Source organism: Myotis yumanensis, unplaced genomic scaffold (assembly GCF_028538775.1).
Source record: "Myotis yumanensis isolate MYYU_CA2020_CCGP unplaced genomic scaffold, mMyoYum1.0.hap1 SCAF_22, whole genome shotgun sequence".
Classification (NCBI taxonomy): Eukaryota; Metazoa; Chordata; class Mammalia; order Chiroptera; family Vespertilionidae; genus Myotis; species Myotis yumanensis.
This window is the reverse complement of record NW_027223773.1, coordinates 513313-535456: the sequence shown is the minus strand read 5'-3', so window position 1 is coordinate 535456 and position 22144 is coordinate 513313. Positions and strand designations below refer to the sequence as shown.

At 68.6% G+C, this 22144-nt stretch overlaps 2 protein-coding genes across 2 annotated transcripts; one reads left to right on the top strand and one right to left on the bottom strand.

Moving 5' to 3' along the window:
* The first annotated feature begins 220 nt into the window (after positions 1–220).
* On the top strand, positions 221–2706 carry SHISA4 (shisa family member 4). The gene is made up of 5 exons (XM_070401403.1): positions 221–473; positions 746–917; positions 1325–1455; positions 1910–2083; positions 2287–2706. Exons 1-5 carry the CDS (start codon positions 428–430, stop codon positions 2331–2333), a joined length of 570 nt encoding a protein of 189 aa, XP_070257504.1. The 5' UTR covers positions 221–427; the 3' UTR covers positions 2334–2706.
* A 1580-nt stretch (positions 2707–4286) lies between these two features.
* Positions 4287–20192, bottom strand: LMOD1 (leiomodin 1). Its single transcript, XM_070401396.1, has 3 exons — positions 19687–20192; positions 5270–6835; positions 4287–4816 (listed from the first exon to the last, which is right to left on the bottom strand). The coding sequence occupies exons 1-3, from the start codon at positions 19951–19953 to the stop codon at positions 4790–4792; spliced, it is 1860 nt and encodes a 619-aa protein (XP_070257497.1). The 5' UTR covers positions 19954–20192; the 3' UTR covers positions 4287–4789.
* Between the last annotated feature and the right edge of the window lie 1952 nt (positions 20193–22144).

Here is a 22144-nt window from a genome sequence, read left to right as displayed (position 1 = left end):
AGCGGACAGCCCTGCCTGGCCCCGGTGTCCACACGCCCACGTGGGGCGGGGCCGCGGGAGCCGGCGGCTGGCAGGCCCGGCCTGCGGGAGGCACCGCCGGGACAGAGCGGCTCTAAGCGGGTCCCTGTTGTGGGAGCGCGGGTGGGGGGCCCCCAGCCTCGCCCCGCCCCTCCCCGGCGTCCCGGGCTGGACAGGCCAGCGGAGGTCCAGCCCTGCCCTCCAGGGGGTGGCACCGGATCCGGGCTGCCCGGGCCCAGGGCACGGATTGGGCGCTGCGCGGAGACCGGCCACACCGAGGGGACCAGGCCAGGCGGGGCCGGGGCGGGGCCGGGGCGGGCCCTGGGCGTGGTCACCGCTGCCGGCCGGCCGACCGGCCACCACAGCAGTGCCTGGCAGTGGGCAGGACCCGCAGCACCCTCTTCCCACCATGCCACTCACGGCCATCGCCCTCCTGCTGCTGGGGGCCCCCCTGGGTAAGGGGCAGGGAGCCAGGAGTGGGGTCCCTGAGCCCCTGGGGGTGCTGGCAAGAGCAGGAGGGAGAGGATGGATCTGGGTCCTGGAAGCCAACCCCTGAGTCCCAAGGGGCAACTCGTGTTGCCAGCACCAGTGGGCTGGGGACCCCGCGGGTGTGGGTGGGCCACCAGGGGAGTGGGGGCCACGTGGGAAGTGGGGTCCCGGGGGAAGGACCATGGGGGGCTAAGGGAGCAGGGGAGCAGCCCGGTAGCCCCAAGCACCCCGCCCACAGCGCTGGCGAGCACCGAATGCCTGGGGTACCTGGACGAGGCCGACTCATGGCGCCTGGGCTTCAGCTGCGAGCCCCCCACCTTCTGCTGCGGCACCTGCAGCCAGCGCTACTGCTGCGGGGACTCGAGCCTGAGCCTCTCCAAGTTCCAGCAGAAGCGCTGCCTGGTCTTCAGGTGGGCGGCCTCCCCGCACCCGTCCCTCCTCCCAGGAGCCATCTTGGGCCTGATCTCCCTCCGGCCGCCTCCACCGCCCCGGTCGGTCGGGCCCTGTGGCAGGAGCCCAGGGTCTGCGCCCACCGCAGGCCGCGTAGCGGATGGAGCTGTGACCAGGAGGCGCGCTGCCCGCCGGCGGGGTGTCTGGGCGGGGGCTCCCCTGATAAGATGCAGGTGCCCGAGCTCATGAGTCCAGGCTTCTTCCCAAGGGACCGCGCATAAACCAGGGAGGGTGCCGGGCTCGCGGTCCCTGCCGCCTCAGCCGGGCCAGGAGGGAGAGGCCTCCCAGGACCGGGAGCCCAGTCTCGGGGTCCCGGCCGTGCCCCCCATGAGGGCTGCGGGTGAGAGGACCCATTCTTCGTCTCCAGTCCCAAGTTTGTGGTGCGCCTGGTCACAGCCGTGACCCTCTTCATGGCCATGGTCACCACCTGCTGCTGCTGCTTCTGCCTCTGCCGCTACCTGATCCGCCGGCGCCAGCGGCTGCTGGGCCCCTTCCCAGGTAGGGACGGAGCCGCCACCAGGAGCCCAGACAGGTGGGGCCTGCCCAGGGCAGCCGAGGGGCAGCTGGCAGAGCTCTGTGGACACCCCCGCGGCCACTCAGACACGCACGGGTGTTTGTGGGGGTCTGGGCCGTGAGCGTCGATGCCGATGTGGGCAATGGGCCTGGGAGGTCCGTGTGGGACGGGCGGGCTGGGGACAGGTCAGCGGATGGTCAGCTCCAGCCCTGAGCTGCTGCCCTGTCCCGGCCCAAGGACACTCCCCCAGGCTGTGCTCTGACTCCCGGGGTCTCTACAGACAGACAGCCACCAGGGCCTCGCGCCCAGCACCCTGACGAGCAGGGGTGGGGGGCCAGCGAACCCGCCGCCAGTGGGGCTCACCTGGGCACCCTGGGAAGGGGTGACGGCACCCCCTGGAGGCAGAGATCTCAACGTTGACCTTGTCCCCCCACCCAGGCCAGGACATTCCAATGACGGTCGCCCTGGAGCAGCCGCAGTACCCATACCCCCCGTACGCCCCGGACCCCAAGGCTGGCCCCGCCCCCCCACCCCAGGGCTTCATGTGGCCCCCCAGTGCTCCTCCCCAGCCGCCTCTCTACCCGGCAGGGCCCCCTGTCTACAGCCCTGCAGGTGAGTGAGCAACCCAGCCCTTCTCCTCCTGCCCCAGCCCTGCGCCAGGACCTCCCCGTCCCCCGATCACCCTGGGTCCCTCTCCGACGCCCTCTGCCTGAGCTGAGACCCCCCAGGCTGGCTCTTCCCCGAATCCCGTGCGCCCAGGGGGTGGGGTCACCTCACTGCTCCTGTGCCCGACGTCCTGTCTCTTTGGCTTCCAGCTCCTCCCCCTTATCTGCCACGGCAGCCTGCCTATCCGGGAACCTGAGGGACCGTGTCTTCTGCCCTCACAGGGGCCCCGCCCGTGTCTGCCTCTGGCCCTGGGGGTGGCGGGGGTCACCCACTCAACAGGCCCCCAACCAAGCCACCCCCTGGGCCCTGCAGGGAAGTGGACAGGAGCTGGGCGGGAACTTGGCCATGAATGAGGGCTGGTGAGGGCGGAGGGGCTTGGCATTGCTGCACTGTTTTTATCTCTAATGGGGGCCAGGGGAGGGCCGCAGTGTGGGTCCCCGCCCTGGTCCCTCTGCTCCCAGGGCCCTCCTGCTTGCCCTGGGGGCCTGGGTGGGGCTCTGCCAGCCGCCCGCCCGCCCGCTGGAGCCCGAGGGCTGTCCCAGGGCCCTGGCTGGGCTGCCGATTAAAGCTGAGAGGTAACTCACATGGTCCGTGGTCCTCACCTTCCAGCCAGGCTGCCGGCTCCACACCTGAGAGGGGGGGAGGGGGGCAGGGACGGGGCACCGCACCCCTGCACCCACCCGCAGGCGTGGCCACCCAGGCCCAGGGCGGGTCCCACCGCCCAGGAGGCGGGTCTTGCCCTGGGTGGGAAGGTGCCCTCATTACAGAGCTTCCTCCCCCCAGACCCCACCCCGGCCCGGCCTGCGACAGGTCAGACCTGTGGCTGCTCCTCCCTTCGGGTCCCCGAGGCCCGTCTCCCTCCTCCGAGGGCCCAGGGCAGGGTCTGCAGATGGCCACTGTGCCAGCCATGCCCCCAGGGGTCTCTGCCACCCGGACGCTGTGGGGGAGGCTCTGGTCACACAGCCTGGGGCAGGGCCTGAGAACCAGGGGCTCCAAGGCCAGGCTGATGGGGGGGGGGGGGGGGCGCGGAGAGGAGCAGCAGGGCCCCCAGGGCTTGGCGTCTCCCAGGCCCTCGGGGGACTTGCCGGGTCTGGGCACAGGGATGGAGAGGACATGCAGCCAGAGGCCTGCGTCCCTGGGCAGCGGGGTCCGCGGCAGGTGGGGGCCGAGCCCAGCGCGGAGCAGCCGGGACCGGGGAGCGGTGCGTGGAGGGCATCCTCGCGGGCAGGAGGCCGCGGATGGACTTGCTCCCTTTGACCCGTTCCCTCCCCGTGAAAGGCGGGCGCGGACAGACCCTCTGGCTCCTGCCCCCGGGGTGGCTCCCGGGAGGTGACGTCACCAGGGAGCCTGCGTGGGGCCCGCCAGCAGGTGGCGCTGCGCTCCCGCTTCCCGGGCGCCGAGGGGGTGGCGTCACCCGGGCCTGGGGGGGCCCCGGGGCTGGAGGGCGAGTCCGCGGGTGGACGGTGGTGTCCTCAGTCCTTGGTTTGGTGGAAAGGGCTCCCCGGGGGGCCGGTCTGCGGGGCCTGAGGCTTGGAGGGGCTCTCCCCTCCCCGTTCCCCGCGGGGCGATCCTGGCCGCCGCCGCCGACCTCCGGGCGGGACGTGATCTGCCAAGTGCGGGCATCGCCGCCTCCACCTCCGCGGAGCTGCGGCTCCAGCACCAGCGACGTGCGCACCGCGCAGACGGCACAGAGACGCGGACGCCCCGGGCTGGGGGACCGAGGGCGGAGGGGGCCCGGGCCGAGGGCTCGGTGCCGAGGGCTAGCCTGCCCTCCGTCGTGGCCACACCTAGCAGAGACCTCTGCAGCCCCAAGATGGGGAGACCGCCCTGCCCGCCGCCATGGAGGCAGGAAAACCCGCCAGTGACTCCGACCACAGGCAGCGGTCAGCCCTGCGGGGCCAGGGGTACCAGGCCGTCCAGCCAGGAGGACGCGTGTGGTGCATCCCATGGAGGGAGGCGGGGCCGGAGCGAACACGGCCTGGCTCCCTCTGCCGTCCCTTGCGGGGCCTCCAGGCTGCAGACCCGGGGGCCTGGTCCGAGCCGGGCAGCCCGCTCAGAGGGGCAGTGAACTGTGCTGTGGGCGGCGGGGGTCCCCGGGGAGCGGGGTGGGCACCAGGGCCGCGGCACAGCACAGAGGGGCCTCGCCACGCGCAGCGAAAGGCTTGTATATATTATCAAAATCTTATGGAAAGACAGCGATTCACAACATAGCGAGTGGGTGTAGGAAAACGTCTGCTTTGGCATCAAACCGTCAGGTCCGGCTGCCGCCTGTCCCTCCCTCCCCAGGCACTGTCCGTCTGTCCAGGCTCTGTTAGTCCGGGGGGGCGGACGTCCCCATCCCCGTCCCTCTCCACCTCCATCTGCCCTGCCCTGCACACCAGCCCAGCAGCCCTGCCCAGGGCTCCTCAGAGCTGAATCCTGGCCCTGGCGGGCGGGGCTGGGCCGTGACGGGTCCCTGTGCACATCCTCCCTGGCTCCGAGACGTGCCTGAAGGACTCTTCTTGCCCAGAAACATGGGCCCCGCGGAGAAGAAACGTCTGGACGAGAGGGCGCGGCCCGGCCTCAGGATCCCCGGCAGACGGGACGCAGCAGGCCAGCCGGGGGCGGGTCTGGGCGGCCGGGGGCGGTGCCCGCAGTGCCCGCAGCCTGGCCCTACTGCAGCAGCTTGGGCACCTCCACCTGTAAGGACAAGGCAGGGCATTTAGGGAGCTGCCGGCCAGGTTCGGCCACCTCCAGCCTGTTCCTGGGCCCGGGCGCACGAGTGGGCCTGAGGGTGGACACGTGGGTGGAACAGGAGACGCTGTCCCTCCTCCTGCTGTCCAGGCCCCACCGACATGGCTGCTGTCCCCGGGGTCGTGGCCGGACGGTGGGTGTCCCTGCACTGCACGCACTGACTCTCCCCGGCGCCTTGGGGATGGACGGTCAGGCTGGCCGCTCTGGGAGGGAGTTCGGGGGGGCCGCGCCCTGCGGGGCGGCTGCGTGTTGTCTCTCTTCTAGGGGGAGGGGAGCTGGAGGGAGAGGCTAGGGGACAGTCCCCCCGAGGGACAGCGGTGCCCCTGGAGGCCAGGCCCACCGGCCGCCCGGGTGTCTGTCCTGCCGCCAGTGGCCCCGCTGGCCCCTCCCCGCACTCACCTTCTTGAGCTGCTTGAGGTTGCTGGAGCGGATGGCGGCCAGCAGCTGGTCGCGGGAGTTCTTCTCCTGGGCGGGGAGGGCCTTGTCCCCCAACTTCCTCTGGGTGGCCGGCGAGAGCGAGTTCCTCAGGTTCTCCACCATGAGGGGCGGGGCCAGGGGCGGGGCCAGGGGCGGGGCCAGAGGTGGCGGCGGGGGCGGCGGGGCGGCCGGAGCCCCCGCTCCCTTGGGTGAGTTCTTGGGCGAGACCTTGGGAGACGGCTGTGGGGAGGGGCCGGGGGAGCCCTTGGCGGGCGCCCCGACCTTGACCTTGGGCACCTCCAGCAGCCCCTTCTTCTCCTGCAGCCGCCGCTGCCGCTGGCGGTCCATGTTGCGGCTGAGCAGGTTGGTGACGGTCATGCGGGGCCCGGCCAGCTCGAAGTGGTAGCCCAGCTTGAGCAGCGTGGTGTTCTCCTTGAGCAGCCCGGCGATCTCCATCTCGGTCTTGCCCCCGCAGATGTGGCGCTGGTTGTGGAAGCGCAGCTCGGTGAGCGTGCTGTTCTGCAGCAGCGCCCGGAAGATGGCCAGGATGCCCTTGCCCGTGATGTGGTTGGAGTCCAGGTTGAGGCTGGTGATGGTCTTGTTGGCCTTGAGCATGATGGCGATGGCGAAGGCCACGTGGTCGTCGGCCCGCGTGTTGGCCAGGGCGAACACCCGCACGGCCGTGTTGAACTCCAGGGCCTCGGCGAAGCGCACCAGGATCTCGGGGGTGATGCAGTCCGAGTTGTTGACGTTCACCTCCGTCATGCTGGGGTCGTTGCTCCTCACGCGCTCCAGCGGCTCGTCGAAGATGCTGGGGGCTGCCTCCTCCTCCGCGGGGGCCGGGCCCTCGGGGGGCTTGGCGGGGCCCCCCGGGGCCGGCTTCTGGGCCGCCTCACTGTGCTTCTCCTCTGCGGGCGCCTTGAGGCTGGGGGATGCCTCCTGGGTGACCTTCTCTTCCTTCCTCGTGGCTGGGCCTGCACTGGCTCCCGCACTCCCTAGGCTCGCTGGGGCCTCCTTCCTCGTGGCTGGGCCTGCACTGGCTCCTGCACTGGCTCCCGCACTGGCGTGGCTCGCTGGGGCCTCCTTCCTCGTGGCTGGGCCTGCACTGGTTCCTGCACTGGCTCGGCTCGCTGGGGCCTCCTTCCGCGCAGCCTCTGTGTGCTCTCCCCCTCCTTTTCCCTTCCCATCTTCTTGCTTCTCATCCTTGTCTCTGCTCAGGCCAGTGCTCCTGGGCCCCCCTCTCGGCTCCTCCTCCTTCCTGGGGGCCTGGCTGTCCCCCCGCCCACTGCCCCCCCCTTCGGTCTTGTCCACGGCCGCCCTGACCCGGCCCCGGTCGATGCCCCGGATGAGCTTCTCCTCCCTGGGCTGCGGGGCACCTTTGGCCTCGGCGTCATCCTTGTCTCGAGAGAAGCCCTTCTTCAGGACGCCCCGCCGGGGCGCCCGTCCCGCGTCCGAGTCCTGCCTGGGGCCCAGGGCCTTCCGGCCGGCCTCGCGGCCCCTCTCCCCGCCGTTCTTGGCGTCTGTCTTGGTCTCCGCTTGCTTGCTTTCCTAAGAATTCAGAAAAGAAAATAAACAGGAGGCTCTGGCTCCCGGGGGAGAGGGGTGGTGACGGGACGCGGGTGGGGACGCTCTGTGACCACTGAGGACCCGGGGAGCCAGGCTCCGGCCCGAACCCGAGGGCTGAGACCCCGGGGACACCTGGCGGCAGCCCCTCCCCGGGGCCTTTCCCGTCCGAAACTCAGGCCTGTGTCCAGGTGGGGCCCCGCTCAGCCATGCTGGGACCGAGGCCAAAGGGCAAGTCCCTAACCCAGGTCCGGTCTGTATTTACAACGTTGAATTTGGGTTCATCGAGGCTTTTTGCATTACTTTGATTGTTTACAATTTCATGACAACATCTGTCATCCTGGTCACTAGCTTTCGCAACCCCCCCAACACCCGCACCCCCCTAGCATCCTGGGCTGCGGGCCAGGGCCTCACCTGCCCGCCCGGGGGCTGGCCCCGCCTCCAGGGAGTCACCTCCAGGGAGGTCAGCGGGTCCCAGACACGGGCCCGCTACAGCCAGTTCCTGTTCTAAGCGGGGAGATAAGGACCCTGTGACCCGCTGTGACCACAGACCCTGAGGGAGGGGCACGTCCCGCAGCTCCCAGGCCGCTTTGGGGAGCACTGCCGCCCCCCCCCCCCCCCCCACACACACACACGTTGGAGGAGCTGGGAGGCAGGACCATTGAGAGCAGATGCGAGAGCGAACTATCCAGCCAGGACAGACCTCAGAGCAGCAGGGACCTTAGGGGCTGGGGTGCCTTCGTTCACGACGTGTAAGAGGGAGGGAGGGCGAGGCCTGGTTGGTGAAAAGGCTTCCGTCTCTCGGGGGAGCTGGGGGTCGGGGGTGGGGATGGGGTGGGGCAGGAGAAGGACCCAGCACCCCCCCAGCCGGGTGGGGAGGACGGAGCGCTGGCCTGTGGAACAGCCTGTACCTGCAGCACAAACACATGCCATGGGGACCAGCCCCCCCAGCGGGTTGGGTTTATTTAGCAGCGAGTCCTTGGCTCCATCCCCCAGAATCACAACAGAGGACGGCCCGGGCCCGGGTGAGACAGGTCCTTGGAATGTGCCCGCCCTCCCCCACCCGTGGGCGGCCGAAGGGACTTGCTGGGCCTGGTGTAGGGGTGGGGGGAGCCCCTCACTCTCACTCTGAGACCTGAGGCCCCCCTTTCAGGAGCGGAGGCAGCAGCGGCTCGGCCGCCCCTTGACCGGAAGGAAGGGAGGGAGGAGGGGAAACGCACAGACGGCAGCCGGACACGAGGAACCAACGGGTCGCCTTTCGGGCCAGGACACACCTGCGACCTGCCCAGTCTGCCGGGCGAACCCCCTCCCCCCCAGCCCACACCCCCTCCTTGCTCAGGGGTTTCATCCAGGGCCGCCCAAGGAAGCTGGAGGGGCAGCTGCCCTCCTGTCCCCGCGCTTCCTTCCCACGGTGCCCCCTGCAGGGCCCCCCACGCCGCCCCCCCAGCCGCCCTCAGAGGAGACGAGGCCCTTAGAGGTGGAAACGTGACCACGTTCACCCACAAGCTCAGGGAAAGGGCTCCAGACCCGTCACACCCTGACCTCTGACCTTCTCTGACCCTCTGGGGCTGGGGGTGCCCTGCTGCCCACAGCACCCAGCACCAGCCTCCTCCTCGCCCAGGGCTCCCGGCCAGAGCCCCCTCCGCCCCTCCCCGGGCTCCCCGGATGCCCCCGCCCTGGGGCCTGCGCGTGGCTGTTCCGGGGCCTGTGCCAGCCCGTTAGGAACCGAATGAAAACAGGCTGATTAATCACGTTTCCTCCAAGCGGCCAGGAACGGGCTGGGCTGCCCGTGAGCTCGTGGCCTTAAAAGGAGAAGAGCCTTCTGCCGCCCGGGCTGGGCTTCTGGGAGCTCCTCTGAGAGGCAGCCCGCCCGGCCAGCGGCTCTGCTCCCAGAGCTGGGGTGCACCTGGGCCCCCCAGGTCATTCTCTGCCGGCCCGGCTCTAGGCTCACTGGCTAGTCATCCCTGTGGGAGGAAGGGCTTCAGAGAGAAACAACCAAGGACCTCCCAGGGCACAGGCCTCGGCCGAGGGAGGGAGCCGTAGGCGGGGACCTGGAGGGGAGTGGAGGGCGGCCCCTGAGAAGCCTGACCACCTGTGGCCGGGCACCTGCCTGTCCTCCGTCTCCTCCAGGCCCCGCGGGCACATGGCTCCGGGCTGTCCCTGGTTGGGATCCAGGTGAAGTGAGGGGAGAGCGGCCGCCCCGGCCACTCCCTCTGCCCTCTCGGCGGGCGGGGCAGTGCCCTGCTCCCTGCACCTCAGGGCTCAGCCAGCGGGGCCTGTGACTCATGGGGAGCGTTCGGCAAAGCCCCATTTTTGGAGAAACTGGGAGATCTCTGCAGAAACAAACAAGCCACTTCAGCTCTGCCCTGGGACAGCCTGCTCCCTGCTCTTCGCTGCCCAGCAGGTCTGCAGCGCCTGACGAGCCTCCCAAACGCAGCTGCTGGTCCCTGGGGGGGCATCCACGCGGGCCTGCCCCCCCCCCCACCTCCTGCTGCTGCAAAGCAGGCTGCACCTCTGCTCCCACAGCCCCGTGCACAGGGGGCCCCAGCTGGGTTAAGGCTTGCCGTCCTGTCTCGAAAGGGCTGGTCCCTGAACGAGGGCCTCACACGTCCTCGGTCAGACAGGTCTGGCCGCCCTGGGCCTGACAGCAGAGCTGGGCGGAGGGGCCGGTTTATGGCATTCGCCTCCTGGGAATGGCACCTCCCCCCCCCCCAGCCCCCCAGCCTCGCTGCCTCGCACGGAGGCTGCTGCTGCCCCAGATCGTCCTCCCTCCTTGCCTGGCAGGTGCAGTGGGTGCTGCTGGGGTCCCTGGAGGTCCCTGCGGGTGCAGGGAGCCCTGCCCTGCTCGCCCCCCCCCCCCCCCCCCCCCCCCCCCCCGTCCGGTGCAGTGGCATGAGGAGGTGCAGGGCGGAGTGCAGGCCACCTGCGCCGGGAGCAGTGAGCTTCCGACAGCAGGGCCAGGGCCAGCGAGCTCGGGTCGGACGGGAACCACTGGGCAGAGATGGGGGAGGTGTGGGGGGGCCAAGGGGAGAAAGGAGACCGAGGAGCACAGCGCACCGGGGTATCCCGTTCTCTGCCCGGGGGTGGGGGTGGGGGGCTGAGGGTGCTGAGAGGAGCCTGCAGGCTGCCTGCTCAGGCCGACATCGATGGAGACCATGCAGCTTCTATCCAGGGAGGGCCCCTCGCCCGGGTGTGGACGCAGGGAGCCTGGCCGCTGCCTGGGGAGGGAGTGGAGGCCGAGAGGCTGTTGGAGGCTTCCCCAGGCGGGAGGTGAGGGGGCAGGGAGGCCCCCGGCCCCCCAGGCTGTGCCTCTGTGAGCCCAGCCGGCACAGCGACGCTCCCCCTTATTCTCCTTGGGGAGAAACGCTGCTTGGCCTGGTGCCGGCACCAGGTGGGTTTGGTCACGGGCCCTCCGCGTGTGGGGCGGGGCCTGGGGAGCGGGAGATGGGCCGACTGCCGCACCTTCCCGCTCCTCCTGCACCTGCAGTTTCCCGGGTGGAGCCGGTCCTCTCCTCACCTAACAACCCCCCCCCCACCCCACGGAGGGACCGGGCACGTGTGTTCCTCCGAGTCCATGCAGACCACACCTCCCAGGGTCACGGGATCCGCATCAGGACCTCGGTCCCGGGCCGCGGGGCTGCCTGTGCGAGACAGGGTCTCCTTGGCTCCAGGCCCAGCCCCTGCGCCCGCCCTGGTCCCGCAGGGGGACACGGTGTGACCGTGAGGGCTATTCACCGGCCGCTCGCCGGCTCCCCTCCCTGGGGACAGGCGCCACCGGCCACAGCGAGGAGCTGCTCTGAGGTCTGTTGGGGCCGTGGGGCGTGTGTTTATTGGGAACCATGTAAATGTCCAAATATAGGCAAACGGCTCAGCCCCGCCGGACGGCTCCGACAACACCCACCGCCACGGAGGCCCGGGGGGCATTCTCAGCGGCAGGGGATGTGGTTTTAACAAGTAAAAACCAACCGTGACGGGGTGTGTGTCCGTGGTCTCAGTCACACGGGGCGGACAGACCCCACAGGGCCGATGGCGTCGTCAGCGAACGCTCCGTCTAGAGGAGCCCTCGCCCCCGGGGTCGCCCTGTGCCCTGTGCCCTGCGGGCACCGGCCTTTAAGGCGAGGCTGCAGGGCCTGACCCCTGGTGCGGGGGTCTCCCAGGCTCGGGGGAATGTGAACGCAGTCGGGCAGGGACAGGCCAGCTCTGGGGAGGACGAGGTGCCCACCCGGCTGCTGTGAGCCCCCACCCATCGCGGGGCCGCCCTCGGGCACGTGCTCCTAACGACGCGCCTCCTGCGCATCCAGACGCCTGCTGTTGGCGTCGGGAGCCTGGGAACGGCGGGCGGCCTGTGGGGACCTGGCTGAGAAGAGCTGGTCGTGGGCTCTGCGGCCTTTGTGCTCACCTTCCAGCTCTGGGCACGTCTGCCAGCACCGGGCGCGCCCGACCTCTGGGCCTCGCGCCCACCTCCTCACACCCACTCCCGAGGCTCTGCCCCCGCGAGTCCTCAGCTGCCGCCCTCGTCTGGATCGGGAGGCAAAGGGCCGAGCCTCCCAGATTAGGGACGGATCGGAGGGTGGGAACTGGCAGCCTCGGCCACGGCCACGGAGGAACGTCCTCGCTGGGGTGAGTCAGCGGGAAATGTCAGGTCCCCGTGAGGAGAGGAGCAGGAGAAGGAGGAGGAGCAGGAGGAGGAGGAGGAGGAGGAGGGAAATGGAACAAGTTTCGCACGAGGCCTGGAGGTCGTCTGTGCAGAGCACACAGCACCAGGCCCGCTCGGAGCTGACGGCTGTTTGTAAAACGGACCAGCACCAGGCCCACTCGGGGCTGACGGCTGATTGTAAAACGGACCAGCACCAGGCCCGCTCGGAGCTGACGGCTGATTGTAAAACGGACCAGGACCAGGCCCGCTCAGCCTCCGGCTGAGGACTGGACACGAAGTCGTCCTGCGTCTCAGAGGAGAGCGACGGACGGGGAACTGGGCTCACCGCGCAGGACCGGCACGGCGCCCGCAGCTGCCCTTCCTGCGCTCATTCCAGACATCACTGAGCCGGCGCTGGGCTCCCGTGGGCAGAGGGAGAGCCAGGCCTGTCCTCAGACGAAGCCGGACGCGCGCTGAGTGTGTGTGTGAGAGGCACCAGGGCCCGGCCGGTGGCTCAGTGGTTGGAGCGTCGCCCTGTGCACCAGAAGGCTGTGGGTGCCGCTCCGGGTCAGGGCGCTGCCTAGTGTGTGGGTCAGGGCGAGTATGGGAGGCAGCCAATCGATGTTTCTCACACTGATGTTTCTCTCCCTTCCTCTCTTTAAAAATCAATAAACACACCCTCGGGTGGGGATTGAAAACGAAGTGAGGGAAGGGCCCGCGGTGCCCCGTGAACGCGGTGGGGCAGGTCACCCAGCCCGGAGGGCAGGCGCGGGCACAGGAAGCCCTTGGCGGGAGAGAGGGAGGGACAGACGGATGGGACCAGCTGGGGGGACCAGCTGGAACAGAGAGGAGGGCAGGAGGGCGGAGTCAAGAGAGATCCCAGGGGGACAGTCACCATGAGAGCCCAGGAGGGGGGGTGGGCGGGGGCCGGAGGCCCGCGTGGAGGCCCAGCAGCCGGTGGGGGGCAGGTACCGCGTGGAGGCCCAGCAGCCGGTGGGGGACAGGTACCGCGTGGAGGTGCCAGAGGAGGAACTGGGCAGCGTTCTCGCCCAGGCTCAGGTTCCTCAGGGAAACAGGACACGAGGCCGCCTGCGAGGTGAAAGCAGAGATGGGGGATAGGGGGGGCACAGAAGGGGTCCCTTTGAGATAAAGAGGCCCCGTGGAGGCTGCGGCGGCCGGGCTTCAACCCCCAGAGTTACACTGTCCAGGCTGGACCTCAGCTGGGAAGGGAGTCGGGGTCCATGAGCCACAAGCTGTGAGGGGGGCGGGGGGTGTCAGCAGGAGACCTGAGGCTGAGGCTGAGGACGAGCAAGTGAGACGCAAGCTAAACGGGAAAGTGGGTCTGTCCTCGCGGAGTGGGCGTGGGCGAGGCGGGGATGGGAGGCACGAAGTGGACACGCCGTCCCCACCCCCTTCCGGAAAGGTCCTGGGGTTTAGTCCAGGGTCATCTTTTCTTTTTTTTAAAATATATTTTATTGATTTTTTACAGAGAGGAAGGGAGAGGGATAGAGAGTCAGAAACATCGATGAGAGAGAAACATCGACCAGCTGCCTCCTGCACATCTCCTACTGGGGATGTGCCCGCAACCCAGGTACATGCCCTTGACTGGAATCGAACCTGGGACCCTTGAGTCCGCAGGCCGACGCTCTATCCACTGAGCCACACCGGTTACGGCCAGTGTCACCTTTTTTAAAATTAAAAAAAAAAATTTTTTTGTATTGATTTCAGAAGGGAAGGGAGAGGGAGAGAGAGCATCAGTGATGAGAGAGAATCATGGCCCGGCCGCCTCCTGCACGCCCCACACTGGGGATCGAGCCCTGACGGGAATTGAACCGTGACCTCCCGGTTCACAGGTCGACCCTCCACCACTGAGCCACACCAGCCGGGCAGGTGTCACCTCCTAACAGGGGAGAGGACAGGAGGCAGGCCCTGTTGGAGGGCGCGGTCGCTCCCCGTGCCCTGAGAGAGGGCGTCGCTGGGAGTGAGGGTGACGGCCCCCCGGTGGTTAAAGCTCACTGTCCACACGTCATGCGCTGACCTTCACACGGATGCACTTGACCCTCCCAAGGTCTCCATGAGGCAGCATCGCCTCTGTCTGCAGGTGAGAACATTAGTCACCACCACTTCCCAGGACCCCCCCCCCCCAGGTCCCCGCCCAGCAGAAGTGACGTCACAGTGCACGCTTCATCAGAAATGACGTCACAGCGCACTCTTCATCAGAAATTATGTCACAGCGCACACTCCAGTAGTAATGACATCACAGCGCACACTCCAGCAGAAATGATGTCACAACACACACTCCACCAGAAATGACGTCACCGCGCACACGCCAGCAGAAATGACGTCACAACACACGCACGCTCCAGCAGCGTGGCTGGCGATCCCCTCAAACGGGAGCAACGCAAACGTCCGTGAGTGGAAACGGGGGTAAAGCGCGGCCCCGTGGGGGGCACAGCCCCGAAGTAACAGCTGCTGCTGCGGACACGGAGGAGCCGGAGGCAAAGGGCGCCCCGTGGTCCTGGTCCTGGTCCTGCGCGCAAGGCTGACTGCGGGCCGGGCCGGGTCAGCTGGGGGGGGGCCCGCGGGAGGAGGGGGGCCCGCGGGAGGAGGGGGCCCCGCGGGGGAGGCCCCGGTGTGTAACCCACGTTCCAACAAGAGCGCACGCGGGACAGTCCTGCGACGCCGGCCAGACCCAGAGAACCGGGGAAACGGAAAGGCTTGTGGGAGGCGCAGCTGGGCGTGGGCGGGGCCTGGGGGTGGGGGGACCCAGGGCCCCCCTTCTCCTCGGGGAGGGAGGTGGAGGTGGAAATCGGACGCTGAGCTGGATCTCGGTGGGAAGCGCCTTCCCGTCCGCACCAGGGAGCCGAGCAGCTCCGGGACCCAGGCGCCCCCCCCCCGCCCCCCGCGCCCCCCGCGCCCCCCGCGCCTGCCCAGCCCCGCGGGCTCTGTCCCCTGAACACGGCTGAGCCTGGGCTCCCCCTGACAGCCCGCCCTGCCCCCCACGGCCGCCGCCTGCCCGCCCCCCCCTCCGGTTCCCAGCCCCCGACCCCCCAGGACCAGGCGCCGTTCCACCCGCGGCGGGGACTCCGCTCAGAGGGAGGCGACCTGCTGGGCCCCCAGCGGCCCCGGCAGAGCAGGGCGGTCCGGGCCCAGGTCATCCCGCACCAGCGCTTCAGGGAGCTGCCCCCGCCCCCCGCCCCCCGCCTCCGCTTGCTCAGGGTCTTGGGGGGCAGTGAGGGCGGGCGAGTGACCAGTGAGGAGCCCGGGCTGTCCCAGGGGGCGGGGAGCAGGCGGCCTCCCTCCCAATGTTGGTAAACAGCGCCCTGGCGACGACCGGGCGTCCAGTCCGCCGTGGCCCTGGGGACCGGGAGGCTGAGCCCTGCCAAGGCGGCCTGGCTGTGCTGTCCCCGCGGCTGGACAAGGAGAGCTCCCGGCCCTGGAGCCTGGGGGGGGGGGGAGTTGGGGGGATGACACCCGGCTTCTCCCCGTTAGCTCGCTCCCTCCGCCCCTCCTCATTCCCTCACCCACTGACTTCAGCGCATTTACAGGCGACGGGGACGAGCAGTGCAGGCCGTGGGCAGGGAGTGAGAGGGTGGGGAGCCGCCCCCCAACCCTCCGCAGTGTCCTCCCCACAGGAGCCCACAGGCGCCTCCCTCCTCCTCTAACCCTCCCGGGCGCCTGCTCTGCCCCCCCCCACCCCCCCCCCCCCCGTCAGCGGCCCCTCCCCCTCTCTGCCCCCTCCCCCCTCCCTGCCTCCAGGGCTATTCTGGGCGAGGACCAGTCGGGTTAATCCCCTTAATCGAGGGCTGTGCCACCCAGTGCCCTGCAGACCCTGTAAAGGGCAGTCTGAGGGTGAGGGCTGCAGCGTGGGAGGCTCCTGGCACCCCATCCCCGTGGCACCCCATCCCCGTGGCATCCCATCCCCGTGGCACCCCCCATCCCCGTGGCACCCCCATCCCCGCGGCACCCCCATCCCCGCGGCACCCCCATCCCCGCGGCACCCCATCCCCCCGGCACCCCATCCCCGCGGCACCCCCATCCCCGCGGCACCCCATCCCCGCGGCACCCCATCCCCGCGGCACCCCCATCCCCGCGGCACCCCATCCCCACGGCACCCCATCCCCGCGGCACCCCCATCCCCGCGGCACCCCCATCCCCGTGGCACCCCCATCCCCGCGGCACCCCCATCCCCGCGGCACCCCATCCCCGCGGCACCCCATCCCCGTGGCACCCCATCCCCGCGGCACCCCATCCCCGCGGCACCCCCATCCCCGTGGCACCCCATCCCCGCGGCACCCCATCCCCGTGGCACCCTATCCCCGTGGCACCCTATCCCCGTGGCACCCCATCCCCGCGGCACCCCATCCCCCCGGCACCCCATCCCCGCGGCACCCCCATCCCCGTGGCACCCTATCCCCGTGGCACCCCATCCCCGCGGCACCCCATCCCCGTGGCACCCCATCCCCCCGGCACCCTATCCCCGTGGCACCCTATCCCCGTGGCACCCCATCCCCGTGGCACCCCATCCCCGTGGCACCCCCATCCCCGTGGCACCCCATCCCCGCGGCACCTCATCCCCGCGGCACCCCATCCCCGTGGCACCCCATCCCCCCGGCACCCCATCCCCGCGGCACCCCATCCCTGTGGGGATTCCTGGGTGCTGGGCATGACCAGGGCAGGTGGGGGAGGGAGGTCAGGAGGCTGGCCCAGGGGGAGCTCTCAAGTCCCCCCCCATTTACGTGGGACAGAGCCTCCTCCAGCCCCGCCTGCCCCGCGGTGCCCCCGGCCTGTGACCCGGCCCTGGTGAGGGAGGCCGGAGCCGGGAGGAGGCTGAGGCTCTCGCTCCACTTGGGAGGGACGAGGACACACACGAGGACACACGAGCTGACCCGCTGGGATCCAGTTCCCGAAACCTGAGCCGAGGGGAGGGCCGGGTTTCACGCGCCGTGGGCTGCACACCTGCCGGCCGTCCTCCACCTGAGGGAGGACCAGGGCGGCACAGGTGAGGTGAGAGCCGGCCCCTTTAGCGGGAGGGAGGACGGTCCCTCTGCCCAGCCCCGCCCCTCACCTTGACCCGGGCTGACCTTCGCTCAATAAGCAGAGGTGACAACCCGCAGGACCGGTGGGGACACAGGTGGGGACAGCGTGGGGCTGGCGCTCACACCAGGGGCTGCCCTCCCCCTTGGAGGAAGGGGCCTGAGACCCCAGGCCAGACAGGAGCTGGGGGGGGGCACTCATGAGGACGGTCACGCCCCCCGCAGCACTCATGAGACCATCATGAACCTTGGGGCGCCTTCGCCCCAGGAAAACCCAGAGCTTAAGACACAGCTTGGCCTGCCTTGCCGCTGTCGGCACCCAAGTGAGCAAGGGAAACATCACACACAGAAGCTGGGGCGACAGTCCACCTCCAGCCGCGGCCCCTCGAGTGTGAGTGGGCCCAGGCCCTTCCACCCACGCCCCCCACTCCCCCTCCACGCCCCCCACTCCCTCGCAGTGTTTTAACGCGGATTCCCTAACCCCCCGGTTTTCCGGGAATACTTCAGTTTTCCTGTCTGCAAAGCGAGGACCCTTTACACCAGTGGTTCTCAACCTTCCTCACGCCACGACCCTTTCATACGGTTCCTCAAGTTGTGGGGACCCCCAACCATGAAATGATTTTCGTGGCTACTTCATCACTGTCATTTTGCTACTGTTATGAATCGTCATGTAAATATCTGATAGGCAGGATGTATTTTCATTGTTACAAATTGAACATCATTAAAGCATAGCGATCAATCACAAAAACAATATGTAATTATACATGTGTTTTCCGATGGGCTTAGGCGACCCCTGTGAAAGGGTCGTTCGACCCCCCAAAGGGGCCGCGACCCACAGGTCGAGAACCGCTGCTTTACAACGTACATCACAACAGCACCATCCCGCCCACGAGGAATTAACCGAATTCCTTCCTACCCTCGATGTCCAGGCGGACAGGCTCCCTGATCCTCCCTCACCCGGTGCTGCTAGTGGTAACTTCTAACCCACACCCGGTTAACCGTTCGCTCCTAGTCGTGGGGGACGGGACCAGCCTGGCTGCAGCCACTGCTCCCATAACAAGACCACAAGACGGGACATGGCACCGCTCGGGCTGGGGTCCCTGACCCTAAGGAGCCGACAAGCTCAGGAGGAGGGACAGTCCTCAGCCAGGCAGGCTGGCTACTCCCTGTGTGACCTTGGGCTGCCATTCAACCTCCCGGTGCCTCAGTTTCCCCATCTGTATAATGGGGATGAACCACCTATTTCCCAAGATCTGTGCGGCTTAAACAGAATAGCAGGGGAGGGTGCTGGGCGTATGGCAGGCTCGCTGTCTGTGAAGTTCCCCCCCCTCATGTTTACTCCTCTGGCCACTCAGGGAACAGCCAGCTGGGCGTGCACCGCCCTGGGGGGACCGGGCAGGGGGGGAGGGGGAGATCTGCTTTTGGCTCGCTCCCCCGGCTGCTGGGTCTGGCCTCCAGGGACTTGGTGATTCATGGCTGCGGTCGGTCGCGGAGTGCCCACTGCATGCCGGCTCAGAGCCCGTGCCGCCCGTCCGGCCCGTTAAGACCCTCCACAGCCCTCCGAGGTGGGCGCTTGGTGGACGGGAGGCCGAGCGGGCAGGTGGCCCTGTGAGCTGGTCACACCCCAGGGCTGGCCACACGCCCGCCACTTTGCTAGGGCGGCTGAAGAAGCCACCTGCTTGGGTTCCCAGCCTCACCCCGACTTACAGAGAGGACCCCGCCCACGGCTCGGGATGCACCCTGAACGCTGACCAGCCGCGCTGCCCTCACAGGCCCTGGGACCGGTGAGGACAGACATCCCACGAGGGAAAGCGGCTGGAGGGGGTGCCGTGTGAGCGCACGCATGCGCACTCCCCGCTCGGCTCCGTGGGCATAAACAAGTGGGGGGGGGCGGGGGGGAGGGATGGGGGGCCGCCTGCATGGTTCTGGCTGAGGGAAAGGCTGTGGGAATAACCCCCCGGGCAGAGCCCTCACAGGCCCCATTGGGACTAAGCGTGTGTGTCTGAGCTCAGCCTGGGAATCTGAGGCCCAGGAGCGCTGGGCGTGGGCGGTCGTGGGCACAGAGCCGAGGACTGGGGGCCTCGGGGGCACTGAGAGGTGCCAATGCCTTTGGGGACACCTCCTTTCTTCTCTGCTTCCCCAGGAGGCCCCGCAGCGGGGCCCCTGCGCCTCTCACTTTCCTGCAAACGGTTCAGCATTTGCTCATCCTTTGCAGAGGCCACGGCCTGGCCCCCAGGACGGTGAGCCCGAGCCTCCCGGCTCCCCTGTCCCCCGACCTCTTAAACCTTAAACATGGTCCTGGTCGGGGCAGAGCGGAGCCCAGGCCCTCGGCCTCCCTTCCCTCGGCCCCTCCTCCCACCCTCCCGCCCCCCACGCTCCAGGAGCCAGGGCTGCGGTCGGGTCGGTGGGTCACCACGTGCCTGTGACTGGAAACACCGCCCTCATCTCTGCGAGGACACATCCCGGCGGGAGGCCTGCGCCTCGGTCTCCCCGGGAGCAGAACAGGACGGGGATGGAGGGACCGGCCTCTTCTCGCCAGGATCCCAAGCAAAGGACCAGGTGGGAGCCGGGAGCCAGCGGTCTGTCCCCGGAAAACTCACAAACAACCAGGGACAGCAAGGATGGGGAGCGGGTCTGGCTCCGGCCCAGCCCCATGTGGGCGGTGCTTCCCGAGCTGCCACCCCCCCTGGGCGGGGTCCACCTTCCTGCCCAGCAGAGGGGCCTGGCCCCTGGCGCAGAGCTGACCGGAGGAGGGGCCGCTCCCTCAAGAGGCTCCCCCCGAAAGTGCAGCCCCACCCTCCCGGGAATGTCACTCAAGTCACACAGGCCCCCCCCTCCCAGACCCGGGGCTCCATGGCCGTGGGGAGGCCCCCTGCCCAGCCTCCAGGAAGGAGCCGGTCCCTGCAGAGAGGGCTGAGCGCACCCGTCCTTCCTCCCCTCACAGTGCATGAAGGAGCCCACAGGTGTGGGGGCCAGCTCCCCCAACCCCCCATAGCCCCTCTGACGTGGGGTGCTGTCCGCCAGCACATCACCCCCCTCCCGACACAGGCACTGGGTGAGTCCCCGGCCAGCGCAGGGAGGGTCCTTCTGAAACCATCAATCCTGGGGGGTGGCGGGCCCCCCTCTCCCCGCGGCCCCCCTCGCCCGGCGGCCCCCTCGCTCACGTCCACGTCCTGGGACAGCTCCCTCTGGATCATCTTCTTGGTCTCCTTCTCGCAGAAGGTGAGCATGGCCTCGCGGTCGTAGCTGCCGGTGGCCGGCTTCTCCGTCTGGTTCCGCTGCCGCAGCCCCACGGGCACGCTGCCGTCGGGGTCCGCCACGTCCAGCTCCTTCTCCAGCTCCTCCATCTCCTCGGGGGACAGCGTGGACAGCAGGCTGTCGATGTCGGGGTCCTCGCTCACCTGCCGGCGGTACTTGGCGACCTTGGACATCTTGGCAACACGGTGCGTCTCTTGGGGGGGGGGGGGTGGCCGGGTGGGGAGGGGGCCGCTGGGGGCAGGACAGGTGGGTCTGGACCGAGCCGATGGGCGTCGGAGCGACCCCCCTGCTGCTCGAGGACCGGGCTCCTCTGCCCGCGCGCGCGCGAGGCAGGTGCTGGGCGATTCACTGGGAGCAGCAGCCTCCGGCCGGGCGGGCGAGTGGACCAGCGGTCGGCCCAGCAGCCAATGAGCCCCAGCGCCTGCCGGGCGGGCGGGCGGGCGGGCGGGGAGGAGAGGCCAGTCCCCCCGAGGGGGCGGGCCCAGCTCCCTGTCAGAGCCGCTGAAACTTGAGGACATTCCAGGGAATCTTGGAGCGCGCTGTGTGACCAAATTTAGTGCCGAGCATTTAGCCTTTTAAAGACAAGCCGCCCGGCGATGAGAAAAAGATACAAAAATGCAGAGGCCTCGGGAGCAGGTCTGTGCCAGGCCAGCCCGGCGAGCCGCGGGGTTCAGGGGTTCAAGTGCATGTTCTACCCGCCCCCCGCCCGTCCCCCCCAGGCTGCCTGGGTGTCCTGTGGTCGGTACCAGGTCCACTGACCCGTCCTCCTGTGCTTGGTCCTGGTGGTGGGGGGAGGGGTGCCCAGCCCTTTGCGGCCCCAGGAAACGCATTCCATTCAGGATGCTGGAAACCTCTCCGCCCGCCCGCCCGCCCATCGTCCCTGCCAACTGGAGCCTGGGTGCTAGCATCGGAGCCCCCGGGTGACTCCTAGAGGGAGAGCAATAAACCCTCCCGTGCAGCAAACTGAAGCTGGCCGGCTGTCGGGGGAAGAAAGAGGGGTGCAGGCAGGAGAGTCCTAAAGGGCCTTCAGTTTCCAGGAAGCATCGGCTCCTGGGAAGGGGGTTCGAACCTCCCTCCCTCCCTGCCCCTCCGCTTCTTCCTGCTCCTGCGCGTCTGTGGGGTTTCCTTAGGGAGCTGGGGGGGGGGAAGTGGGGGGGCGGCAGGTGGCCACATCTCAGTCCAGAGCACGAGTCCCGAGTCCCCGAGTCCCCGCGCCTTCAGGGAAACATAACTCTGGCTGCGGGGAGGGATCCGGTTGCAACAGGCCTGGCACGTCTCGGAGGGCTCTCCGAGGCGCATCCCTCACGCCGCCTCGCACGGCCACAGACATTCAATCTCCTGAGAAGCCGTGTAACCCATCGGGCAGACGCTCCGGTCTTTCCTGGCGTCTCGCCACCCGGGCCAGAGGCGCGGCCGCTTGGGCGGTCCGTGCCGCGTCCGTGTCCCGGGATCGGCTGGGACAAAGCCCGGCCCGGCGTGTCATGCCCGCGGTCCAGCTTCAGGTGGAGGCCAGGAGGGGAGGGTGCTGGCAGGTGGGACCGCAGGCGGAGGGGAGGCGGGTGGGCCTGAGAGGACGCGGGGCCGAGGGCTGTGAGCGTCCCGGGGCATCCTCTGTGTCCGTGAGTCGGAGAGCGTGATGTCGGAGACCCAGGGATGCTACCACGTCAGTGTTGCCCCGGCCGGTTTGGCTCAGTGGATAGAGCGTCGACCTGCGGACTGAAGAGTCCCGGGTTCCGGGTTCGATTCCCGTCAAGGGCACAGGCCAGGGTGGCGGGCTCCATCCCCAGTGTGGGGCGTGCAGGAGGCAACTGATCCATGGTTTTCTCTCATCGTTCATGTTTCTCTCTCTCTCTCTCCCTCTCCCTTCCTCTCTCTCTGAAATCAATGAAAGTGTATTTAGAAATAACTTTAAAAGAATTATATGCCCTGCCCGGCTTGGCTCAGTGGATCGAACGTCAGCCTGTGGATTGAAGGGTCCCAGGTTCGATTCCGGCCAAGGGCACATGCCTGGGTTGCGGGCTTGATCCCCAGTGGTGGGCGTGCAGGAGGCAGCCAATCAATTATCCTCTCTCATCATTGATGTTTCTCCCTCTCTCTCCTCCCTTCCTCTCTGAAATCAATAAATATATATATTTTAAAAGAATTATAATGTCGTGCCCCTGACGTGTAGTTACTCTCATACACCAGTTTTACCACAATAAGAACCCAAAGAGGGGCCTCTCGGGGCCGACCGGCCCGTTGTCGGGCCCTGGCTTTGCTATTGGCCGGCCACACCGGGACCCTGGACCAGCCGCCGTCTCCTCCGGGACTCGCTTCACCTTCGCCGTCTGTGAAGTGGGGGTGGCAGGGCAGGAAAGCAGAGAA